The sequence below is a fragment of the Penaeus japonicus genome, unplaced genomic scaffold (assembly GCF_977035675.1).
Source record: "Penaeus japonicus unplaced genomic scaffold, GWHDUDI00000001_assembly GWHDUDI00000028, whole genome shotgun sequence".
NCBI classification, from domain to species: Eukaryota; Metazoa; Arthropoda; class Malacostraca; order Decapoda; family Penaeidae; genus Penaeus; species Penaeus japonicus.
In genome coordinates this window covers 22,477,779-22,490,278 of record NW_028234430.1, presented here as the reverse complement: position 1 = coordinate 22,490,278, position 12,500 = coordinate 22,477,779, and the positions used below count along the sequence as shown (strand labels likewise).

General features: G+C 33.5%; 1 protein-coding gene across 4 annotated transcripts in view; it reads right to left on the bottom strand.

Annotated features, from left to right (window-relative positions):
* The window catches only part of mle (dosage compensation regulator mle), a 23,937-nt gene that overhangs the window by 10,554 nt on the left and 883 nt on the right, over positions 1-12,500 (bottom strand). The window contains exons 1-9 of one of the 4 annotated variants that reach the window (XM_043011477.2): positions 11,558-11,581; positions 10,725-10,817; positions 10,015-10,187; positions 9,686-9,871; positions 9,012-9,151; positions 2,861-2,907; positions 1,351-1,577; positions 729-899; positions 1-196 (exon numbers count right to left, since the gene is read on the bottom strand). The exon at positions 1-196 is cut by the window's left edge and continues 2 nt beyond it. In XM_043011477.2, coding sequence (XP_042867411.2) covers positions 1-196; positions 729-899; positions 1,351-1,577; positions 2,861-2,907; positions 9,012-9,151; positions 9,686-9,871; positions 10,015-10,187; positions 10,725-10,806 — 1,222 coding nt within the window. In that variant the 5' untranslated portion in view covers positions 10,807-10,817; positions 11,558-11,581. Of the gene's footprint in view, positions 197-728; positions 900-1,350; positions 1,578-2,860; positions 2,908-3,661; positions 3,734-9,011; positions 9,152-9,685; positions 9,872-10,014; positions 10,188-10,724; positions 10,818-11,557; positions 11,582-12,500 lie in introns of those variants that run through there. The other 3 variants (XM_086553540.1, XM_086553541.1, XM_086553542.1) reach the window with 3 other exon arrangements.

Below are 12,500 nucleotides of genomic sequence, written 5' to 3'. Positions count from 1 at the left end.
GAGTGGTCTTTCCACAGCCAGTGTTGCCCCTAATGATAACAACAGGATTATCATAGATAGCTTCCATGATCTCTTGCTTCTTGGCATTAACAGGGAGTTGAGCACGCTGTTGAGTCATATTCTGAAGGTTGCGATCTGTCTGCAGTCGCTCCTGGTGGGTTCTTTGCAGTTCTGCACTAATTTGATCCAAATTCATCTGTAACAGTTTGAAGTTTCATGAAATGGTGTTGTTCTGAGGACAAATGGCTTCACATTTTTTGTTACTGCATCCTCATTTTACACACAATACATCCTTAACCCATTCACGCCCTGGACGAGCTATGAGGGGAAGCCGCGCGCTCGGGTAGAGCGAGCGGGCAACCCAGGCTCGCGGCTTGTGCACCCGAGAATCTCGAGGCGTTAGGCTTATGCGTTCGAGAACCCCGGTATTGCGACCGCGCAAAGCCGGAACGGCCCCGGCGTGAATGGGTTAAGTTTTGAAGTTTATGATAGCAGGTCTATCAATTATCTTGGTGGAAAATTCAGAAATCTTTAAAATATTGAGTAAATGTTTTGGTTAACAGACACTAAAAAAATGTATTTAAACTATATTTTGAAATAGCAACTAATATCCAAAGCAATGGCAGGAAGCCTATGGAATTTAAAAAAAAATCTAGATGCATAAAATAAATATATAAAATTACCCTACACTCAATAGAAATTTTTTTTTCAAAAATAAAAAGACATACCTTTGCCAGCGGTCCTTCATCAATGTTACAACCAGTCCAGGTGTTCCAATTAGGCTTTGGAGGTGACCAAGACACAACACCAGCAGTCACTGGAGGAGCCTCCCTGGCCTGAAATTCTTGAGGCTTAACATCTGGGAACAAAGACTGAGGACAGGAAGGATCACTGAGGTTCTGAAAAGAGGTTAATATGAAAATGTAAATAAATCTTTACATCATACATTATACATTACATTAAGTAAAAAAAATAAGAATAAATGTCAAGTAAAATTCTGTTAAGACCCAACAAAGTTTTCTACGAAATCTAGTATGCTTTCCTGCATCTATGCCATTGTATTCAAAACTGATCTTTATTTTCTCTACTATAACCTTCCTCTCTATACCAAATAAACATGAAAACTCAGTGGCCATCACTTGTTATGATAAAATCTTATGCCATAAGTGTGTATCTAATATATTTTTTGTGCAATTATGCATTTCTGGAAAAAATGCTATTATCTTTGGAAGTAGTAGGAATGATAGAGAATTCTCATGTGCTAAATTGGATATTTCTGAATTAATGTCCTTCACTTTTAAAATTTAAACATATATACATACATATGACTATGTGAAAAAAGAGACTTACTGGCTGTATAGGAAAGATTCCTACAGATTTTAACACAGAATCCATCTGAGTGACAAGTTCTGGAGACACTTGAACCTCATACGGGGGCAGCTTCTCACTTTCTTTCTTCTTAAGAGTCCCAGAGAAGGCTTCAATCACATTCAAGTGGAACAACTGTCTGACTAGTGACAGGGCACAGCTTTTGCTTGCTGCCTGTTTATTAGATCCAGTTTCACGACCATAAAGCTCTGAGTGAGATTGTCAGGATGGTTGGCGTTAAAGATAGAAATATTTTAGAAAGAAATATAACTATATATAATTCTGTAATCTATGGTCACTATTCATATGTACAAAAGAAGAAGAAGAAAAAAAATGAAATAATAAGAAGAAGAAAGGAGAAAAAAGGAAAGAGTCAGGTGGATGTAAGAAGGAAAGAGGAAAGGAAGATGAAAGAAGATAGGACATAGAAAAAAAAAAAAGTAGTATCACAGAATAAAGTAATCACCGACCATATAAAAAGGTTTCAGTCCTAGAAAAATGTCATATTTTACATTACTGTATCCAAAACACTTGAATGTCATGAGTGACTATAATAGGTGTATTCAGCACCATATGTGCTGGTTTTCATATACCAGTCTACAATACAAATTCTTCCCTGTTGAACAGTATCAGGTATATGGCTTTGTCACTTGGCAGCAAGTACTTTCACTCATCTGTACTCCATGCTATCTACAAAATAATATCCTTGGCTCCTCTACATACATGCATGTAGGTATTCTTATGTTAATGTAAACTGTAATAACCAAGGCCATCATGAAGACAGTAGGAACTATAAAATATTGACTACAAAAACTTGTAGTTAACTCTCTCTAGTAATTTGATGTAATTGATGGCAAAATGATGTGAACAGTGAAGTTTACTAGTGACTCAATTCATGTCACTAAACTTTGAAACTAAAAGTACTTGTTAAAAATCATGTATGTGCACATGTATGTGTACATGTATGCATACATGTATGCATAAATGCATGCGTAAATGTATGCATACATGTATGCGTACATGTATGTGCATTCACATTTATGAATTTAATCACATACAGTAACTACCTACTGTCACAAGATAGTTCAAAAGGCTACAGAAAGTTTTCTTGTGTTATTAAGTAAGCATTTTTTTTCTTTCTTTCATTATCCACTGGCTTAAGTGATAAATTACCAAAAAAAAAAAGACCCACTGTTCTTTATCATCAAATAATCTAATTAGTAACTACTGACAACTTAAAACTGTATAGTGACAAAGCCAGTTTTATCTCAACAGTAATTCCTTCACAATATCTCAAAACTGGTCACAATAAATATGATAACGACAGTGAAACACACTTCTTCTAGTAGTACTTTTATATGATATTTGTCAAAGAAATTCTGAACTAAGATGATGTGCAGTATTTTCTTATCTATATCTACTCAGCTAAATGTCCATATTCATCCTACCCATACCCACACCCAAACAAACAAAAATATATTCCATTGCTTACCTCTCCCAAGCTGCTTGACGTAAAATGACATTTGAGCTACGAAGCTCCTGTCAGGAAAGCCAAAAAGCAAAATTAAGAAATGTCACAAAATTACATAACCTCTAATTCCACACATCAAAATGCATGCTTTTATGCTGATTACTTAAGAAAATCATAAATCATCACAAATTATGGAGTTTTCTATATGTATGACATTTCTAAAAAAAAAAAAAAAAAAAAAAAAGCTTCAAGCCAGCTCTCTAAAATTTTAAATATGACTATGTAGTAAACATCATACTTTTTTGTTTTTGCTTTATGAGGTGAAGTCCAAATGTATAACTCCATCTTTGTGAGTAATTGTCAATCTATTTTTTCAAAACTAGCTTATATACTATATTCTCAAAAAAAGAAAGAAAAAAAAAGTCAAAGAAAAAAGTTGAGTATAACTGTCAAAATCATTTGGTTCAATTTTGGGCAAAAGTTTTACAGAAACTTTAATCTAAAGAATACATTGATCTTCTAACCCTTTCACTATATTCATTCTTCAAATTCTTATCAGATATCAAACATATCATATATTTTATTTATAAAAATAAGACATTTGACATCTACATACATACAGAATATTTTACTATGTTCCAGGTCTTCCTTACATCTCTTACCCAATAGAAGAAAAGGTTGAATTAGTTTCATGAATTAAAATTATTGGATGCTGTAGGATACTCTAGTTGTGCAATGAGAATTACAATTTTCATGTAAACAAAAAAGAAGAAGAGAGGGTTCAGGGGAAAAGACAAAGATATAACCTCTGCAAGTACTTACCTTTCAAAAAGCAAACGAGAAAGTCGGTTCTTTCAGGTGTAGAGAACCATCATCTGCTGCCTGTGGGGAACACTGCTCGTGATATATAATTTCTCCAGCCTCAAACTTTAACCCAAACATTTACATAGCTAGAAAGCAAGTGTGTACTTAATCTTTTTGTTGACATATGAATGAAAACAATATTATGGAATATTAATCAAAGCATCTCTAAATTCATTTTTTGCAAAAAGATATGATACTTCTGGCTTATCTTTCATAAAAAAAAAAAACCCAAAAAATATATAAAAATTAAGTAAACCTAAAAATTACACTATTCTATCTGCCACAAGTCTTTACATAGGCTGGTAAGGCAACAGGGAATAAGTTGAGCCCAGACAACTCACAACTGAGCTCGACTTCTATTCCCTTTCAAAAGTCTGATCACCACGAGCAGTGTCCCTCACAAGCACAGTTGTGCATTATATTCAAAAACTTTTTCTTTTCCCCTCATACAATATGAGAGAAAGAAGAAAATAAAAAAATACCACTGCCTTTAGAACCTGTAAACATCAGGTCAGGTTGAAAAGGCAATACCAAAGGTCTCAGAAAATCAACTGGGGCTCAACCCTTGCAGTAAATATGAGCCACATTTGCTACATAAAGCCACTACAAGGTATCCAAGTCTGAACATACTGAAACCCTATCAATATGTCTCTACAAGAATACCTAGCTTCTTATTTTCCACATCCTGTACTTATCATTCCATAAAACTATTAAAAAGAAATACAACAGTCTTGTATCTCATACTGTTTTGGTACAGACTGAACAAACAAAAAAGAATATAAATCCATCCAATATAATATACATCTACAGAATTACCTACACTAATATAAGTTCATGATATAAAACTGAACACCCAAACTAGGATACAAACTATCATTTGTTAGCTAAGAAATGTGATAAATTGCCATAAAACCAAACTACAGATTTTCTTCATTTTCTAATAGTGCATGAATATTAACCCTTTCCCGATGGGGCCATGCTATGTAAAAACCCCTACGCCGGGCCATTGCAATATTGCAGTGGAAACATCACACTGGCATGATGCCCCGGCATCAGAAATTTAGCTGTGTCACACGAGTGTGATGCACCGTCGTCATAGGGTTAATATTGCCTGTTTTATGATATCAAGTTTAAGGTGGTGCCCAAAAATAGTGGGTGGGGCATAGGTGACATACATGACACACAAGTTTTTGGCAGGCATCGTGGTATACAATATTTTATATGACAATAGCCAATATGCCATATTTGATGTTGGGGAGCGTGGATCACTGTTTATTTATCATGCTGAGTAATAACTATTTAGTGAGTGATGATGAGAATTTCAATCATAATTACTATAAATGCTATATTAAGCAAAATGGGTTTAATCTAAAATGCAAAACACAGATGGCACCCCTTTTTCCTAGCACCTGCTGAAGAAAGCCTTAAATGGCACCCATCCACAGTCTCTAACAAGTCCTATCTTCAGAAAGCCATGATACACAGCAAGATGCCAAACTCTTGCTCTAAAGTGCCTGTGATGAACGGTAGGCAGGCAGAACGAGAAGAGGGAAGAGACTCAAACCATGCCCAGTGTCTACAATGTGCCCCTGTGCCAGTAAGGCTGCCTTGTGCTGTGGCATAGCCACTAAGTAACGGTAAGGAACCAGCTCAAGTCAAGTCAACACTCACTGGCACTCTGTCTAATAAGCCAGCACCCGCTGACACAGGCGGGCTCGCCTAAGCGCATCTGCTCTGCATACCTGGCTTATCCTTATGTGCTGTGGCACTCGCACAGCTTTCCTTCCCCTCTCATGTTATCTTCATTGTAGAGTGTTTACAAAACTAAAAAACAAAGTTAATTTTTGTCCTCCCATAAAACAGCAATACTTCTATCACACTGAGTATAGAGAAAATAACGAGCTGATATTGACCCTATACTACAATTTTAGTCAACTGCAACACTGATAGTACCTGTCATATGACATATACAAGTCTCACAACAAATGATAAACACAAAAATGGCACTAGTTTTACAATGAGTGAATGGAAGAGTGGGAAATGTTGCATGAAGTTGCCTCATTCTGAAGTTAAAACCTATCTATCCAACCTGAGGACTGGGCAAGCAGATCTATCCCCATCTGCAATGGGTTAACATCTGTAAGGTGTAACTGCTCTTACTTGTTATTTACCTCTCCATGTATGTTACTGTCACCATAAGGGTTTCTAGGGCATTGTTTTTCATTACAAAATAACCAAGAGTCGTATCTTTATGCAACATATTGCCGAGTATAGATAAAATAACATTTTCAATGTTCATACTTGAAATATTTGACCTTACAAATGGGAAGTGCAAGACAACAGATGTATAATACTGCCAATTTTCAATAAAGTTTCTTAAATTTACTCTCTCCATTCATTTGGTGAGAATTAAGTCCAGTTTCAGATGAAGCAATTTCAAATCTATAATAACACCATTGGAAAAATAAAGAAGAGGCAAAGTGCTGTGCCCCTCGCCCCTTTTTTTTTTCTCATGTGATTTTGGGGTTTATTTCTGGGCAGCTATCTTTATTTTATCTAAGGAAAATTAAAATAAATTATAAAAACTTTATTAGAAACTTATTCATTTCTGTGCATCTTCTCATGCAAAACATATATCAAATCGTTCTACACACAACAAAGGTATTAGGAAAAATAACTAATTTTTTGGAGTATCTTTTCTCCATATAGGAACCCAAAAAAGTTTGGGATCAAAAGATGCACAATAGTAATAAACATTTAAATAATATATAAATCTGGGAGTTTTTGTTTTTTTTACCACAAAAATCAAACTATCTATCCACCCAGGATGGTCCCTTTAATAAACATTGTTCCTATACTAAAGTAAATATCCTGCTACATTCAAAAACACTATGGAAATCAGTTTCCTAGTTCTGTTTATGATTAGGACTTTCACCAATGTGAAAAATAACTATTCATAGCAACACAAAAGCCAAGCACAACTGTGATAATACAATACAATTCATTTTAAACAATATTTTATGCCACTGTTTATACCAAAATATCATGCCAAACTGCTACTCTTACTAGATAAATATCTCCTAACATTTCTACAACTAATTTAACCTAAAACATTTCAATAGATTATTGTAAATGACAATGACATGGACTACAAATTCACATGGAATTATACATAATCCAATATTTTTCATCAGTATGTTGTGGAACTAAAATACGCTATTACTTCTACTGGAAGGTTCACCCATTTCCTTAACATATGTAGTTGCTATCCAGTGAATTTACCCACTTTACTGTGTAACATCAATATCAGAGTCTTGGGACTACATTGTATCATTCTTTTGGCAAATCCTATCATTATGGGATTGCTCACATTAAATCATCACCAGAGAGGGAGGGGGGAATTTGGAATAGATGAAAGTTGATGACGGGTGATAAGTCTGTCTAGACAAGAAGAAACAAACGCTGCAGAAGGAAATGATTGTTCTATGAAAAAAAACTACAATGATGAGGTCAAGAGACTGAATACCTGTGCAATGAAACCTGGACTCCTTTATTTTTGGACCACTCTTCCTAACATCACTGCAATGCTTGCTACAGTTGCTGTTGTTGACATATCAATCTCAATATCTTGAGAATCTTTTACTGCCCCTGATCAACTCTCAGTAGATAAAGAATAGAGCCAAATGACTCCCTCAAACCACTAGCTCCTAGCAAATCATCCGAAGACATTGTAGGAATTGAAAAAAATTGAATTAGACCTAATCCTAGAGCCAAGTAGTGAATACAAGAAGGAACCCACTTCACTGATCAAATCAGAAGACTCAAAGATAATGAAACAACTTTAAGTCCAACCAAGCATGCCCAGCAAAAGCAGAGTTATTCACATCTGATCTTTGATTCTGTGACTTGGTTAGAATATGTTAGGAATCAATATGGTCACTCTATCAGTCTCAATCTATAGATTAAATAAGGATTTTCTTTAAAAAAATGTTTATTTATTTGACTGATCAAACATATTTGATAGAAGAATTAATAACATTGTTACTTACATAATTGAAGAGTACTTGCACTGGTCAAAATGACAAATCAAAATCTACCAACCTACTACAACTATAAACAATGGAAACAATGGAATCTTGAGGGGAGGGGTTACAACTTAGGATAACATCATCAGGGGGGTGGGGTCAATGATGATAGTTGATGATAGATGGAGATGGGAGGTGTATAAATTCCATATTTTTTCTACGAAAAAATATGTGAATGCCCCTTATTTACATTTTCACCCATATCAAAAATACACATGATAACAGCATACTGAACATACTTCAAATGGCAAGGCAAGGCAAGGCAAAAAAAAAAGATAATTATAATAATAATAATAATAATAATAATAATAATTACATTTTCAACTATTCAGTTTACCTGGCATTTTCATTAAAAAAAATAAAAAATAAAATGTTTTTCAAAGTATTCATATCTTATAGACATGCCTGCTATATGATATTTAAAAGAGTCAAGAGATTCTCATCACCCAAATAATCAGTAGTCAATACTGACTAAAACAATCCACCCTAACAAAACCTACCCTAACAAAACCTATTTCTAAACTTAATCACTGTCTAGTTTGAAGTGATTAATACTACATACCAATAGGAAAAGTAATACTTATGAATGAAATTCTGATAACTAAATAACAGACAAAAATCAGCCTATAGTAAATCAGATGAAGAAATACTGATTTAGATTTTAGATTTAGTACCGAGGTTTCACATCACACTTTTCCAGCTAAGAGGAAGCTTCACTAAAGTAGACGATACAATTGACTAAGTCTGCTTGCTGAATCATCAAATCAAATTTTGTTACAATCAATGACTAGATCACATACAAATTAAGAATAAGTGTGGTGAAAAATAAGTTTATAGTGCCACTAAAAAAAAAAAAAAAATAAAAATAAAAAAAATAAAATAAAATTATATATATATATATATATATATATATATATATATATATACATATCAATAATACTAGAGATGCAAAACCTCTTTGCTGACTACTCTAAACTACCTACTTATATGAATACTGAGAAATTAACACCATAACTTTATTGTAATGACTAGTTATCATGCAACAAATCAAAATCGAATATAAAACTCATAACTTTGATTTATACTTTAAGGTTACTACTGACATTACAGTCTTCTAGGATTCTTCAACCAGTAAGAGATAAATTTATAGCATTGTACTCTGATAAAGTTTGACAAACCTAAAGACCTATTCAATTATATAAAAAATTAATCTTAAATCTTACCTGTTATGATCAGGTCCCACTGCACTGTACTTATAGTCAGCATTAATTTTGTTACTCTGGAGAAACATATGTAGCCGGGATTTGGCATTCTCAATTGTCCAGTTTCCGTGAATGTTTGCGGTTAGATCAACATCTTCTGCCTGTAAATTTAGTGAAGTATACTTTTATTAGATTGTGAAAAAATATACAACTAATGATTACATGTGAAAAAAGAGAATAAAATATATATATATCATATATTACATATATTTCTTCATATATTATATATATACATATATATATTATATTATAATATATATTCTATATATATGTAAATGTGTTTGTGTGTGCATATATGTTCATATTCATATATCTTATATTTGAAACTATATTCATAATTTATATCTATATTCATATTTTTCATTTCTACATTCATTATATATACATATATATACATATATATACATATATATACATATATATACATATATATACATATATATACATATATATACATATATATACATATATATACATATATATACATATATATACATATATATATATATATATATATATATATACATACATATATATATATATATATATAGTCATCTATATTCATATCTATAATTAGAATTTATATCTATATTCATACTCATATCCTTTCAGAATAAAAACACTCCGTGACTTACATCTTCTACTTTCTTCCTTTCCTCCACTCGTTCCATGTAGGTCATAGGTCGGCCACCCTGCTGAATTGGGCGGTAAACATTGCCTTCATCCCGAAGACCTGGAAGGGGTGCCATGGGCATGGAGGGCTCGAAACCACCTTCCCCAACTGGTCCTCCACTGCCATCTCCCCCAGCATTATCTATACCCTGGTCAGAGATAACAGATGATTAAAGGATGTAAATCAAATTCATCCCCTAATAGAGAATAGAACTTATTTCATTATCTGAAATAAAATGAAAAAAAATTTTCTTCACAGATAGGAATAACAAGTAAGGTTCTGTATTCTTACATGTAAATCAGGAACTTCACTCTCCTTCACTTCTCCTTGACGGATCAGAAACTGAACAAAGTCCTTTGCAGCATTGGCTTGCGCATCTTTCTTGTTAGTTGAATTTCCAACACCAACATAGCTGTAGTTGGACACCCGCACCTCACACAGAAATCTCTGACGATGTTTTGGCCCTGGAAATTTAATCAATTTTAAGATTAAAAAAAAAAAAGTCTATGAGCACAGGAATAAATATATAAATAAATATATATATTTGCATCCAAGGAATATCTCTGCCAGTTTCTTATAAAATGTCGACCTCAATGCTACTTCTAGAGTTAAGCATTAGGAATGATAAATTTCAAAATAAAACCTTCAGAGGGTAGGAATAAGAAATATTCATATATATTTTTTTTTTTCCCCCAAGAAAACTGCTAGATAAGATTAAACAGGGAATCAAAGGAATTTATAAATATGGAATTTGTAGTAACATAGAATTACCAAGAAACAAGGGCAATCAAAATATCAAACAAAACATGGTGCTCAGTTCAACAGTTCTTGCATTTCAGGTTTCCTTCACCAAATCTCACCATAAGTTTATAGGAAGAATAACTCATATTACAGATAAAGAGATCAACATGAACTACTAAAAGAAATATTAACTGGACAAGTTAATTCATTTGTATAATAACATTTTTCAATACTCCAGAAATAGTTTTACTTCCACCAACCTGAATTTCTAACTTCATAGTCGGGTGTAACTTTCTTTTTCCCACAGAATGCATACAGCCATGACTTCACATTTTCTGCCATGTTCCCTGTGCCTGTGTAAAAAATAAAAATATATATACACATACTTATTATGTAAATCATCCCTATGAACATGAAACTTATGTAATACTATCAACCAGCATAAAAAAAATTTTGTCTCACAAGTTACATTATCTCTTTGTCAAGATGAAAGAATATATGATTCTGAGATGCACAAGATACATTATACATTTGGTGAGGTGAAAATAGAGGATTCAAAGTTACTCTTTTGTACAAAGATATTTCCATTATTAAGCTTTTAGAAATCAGGTGGATTTGGCAGCTTCCACAACAGGTATGGTTTCTGTGATGTTTGTTGTTAAATCAAATATATTATTCTTAAATCATACAATATTTCACAATTGCTACACTCAAAGTTAGCCTACAGGCTGTGTCAGACTTGTACTTTTTCTGTGGACTTTTATAGCCATCTCTTAAATAAACAAATTTTTTATTTCAATAAATTTACTCTTTCTTTTTGTTGTTTTTTGATGAATAGAAGTTGTAATAGGCATAGATCTTGATTTGAAAAAGAAAATTGCAGAACTTACCAGCAAGACAATTTTTTTATTTGACTAAAAAAAAAAGAGGAAGTCTAAAGAAAAGTCCATGTCTGAGAGTTTTGAATCATTCAAGTCTGGGAATCAGTTTTAAACTATGAAATTCACCTTTTTGCACTGCATCTGTGATAGTTATCTAACATCTACCTAAATAGTTAATCAACTATTTAGTTTGTCTGCCCAATCATACATACCATGCCTGAGTCTGATGGCAAGGCACACCTGTAAAGGCAGGGGGGAGGACACCTCTGAAACCCCTTAATCTTGGCTCGAGACGATACAAATTGTAACAACATTTGTGACAATTGGACACCTCAAAGTCTGGAGCCATATTTCATGATAACATTCAATTAAGTATATATACTAACAAAAGAATGAGTTCTACACATAAATCACAGTTCATGTCTAACACTGAATACTTCAAATTGGCAATGAAATTTCTATTACATATATTCTGGCAGGACAGAGCTTGTGGACCTCTCTCGCAATTCATGATATAATGATATAGAACCAGTCCAAGCCTCATCTTGCCACAAGATTCCTGGAGGAGGTTTATTGACAGTGAAAATGCCACAGCAATTACTAAAACATGCATCACACAAGCACATTTTCTTCTGTCTCAGCAGCTGATAGTGTATTATGTCTCTTGCACACAAATTCTGTTCATCTCCACAAACAGCAATATTAGGCATAAAAAAATGATCTGCAAAAAATAATAGGAAACCAACAACCATCAATCTATTCCCAGAAAGCCATGCTCGCACTGTTAAGTCTTATGATGCCAAGACCCTTGTGCCTTGCACTGCAGCAAAAGCAAAAAAGCTCCACCATGTACAAGTTATTCCAGGGAGAGCTTGTGGTTGAGGCTGGCAGAGACTGAACAGTGATATTAACTGAAGGAAGAGATGATGGTAAGAAAGACAACAAGGTTTTACCAAAATACAAATGAGACTTTTCTTCTTCTTTCGCCTTACTATCATCATAAATAGTTTGAAAATCTGAGCAAAATTAGGTTTATCCCAGAGATGCCAATAAAATCTCCACCTCAAAGATTCTAATGAGACGGAGCTTACACACTCCCATAGCAATTTCGAGTCAACCAGTTCCAGCTCTTACTAGAATTCATGGTGAACAGAG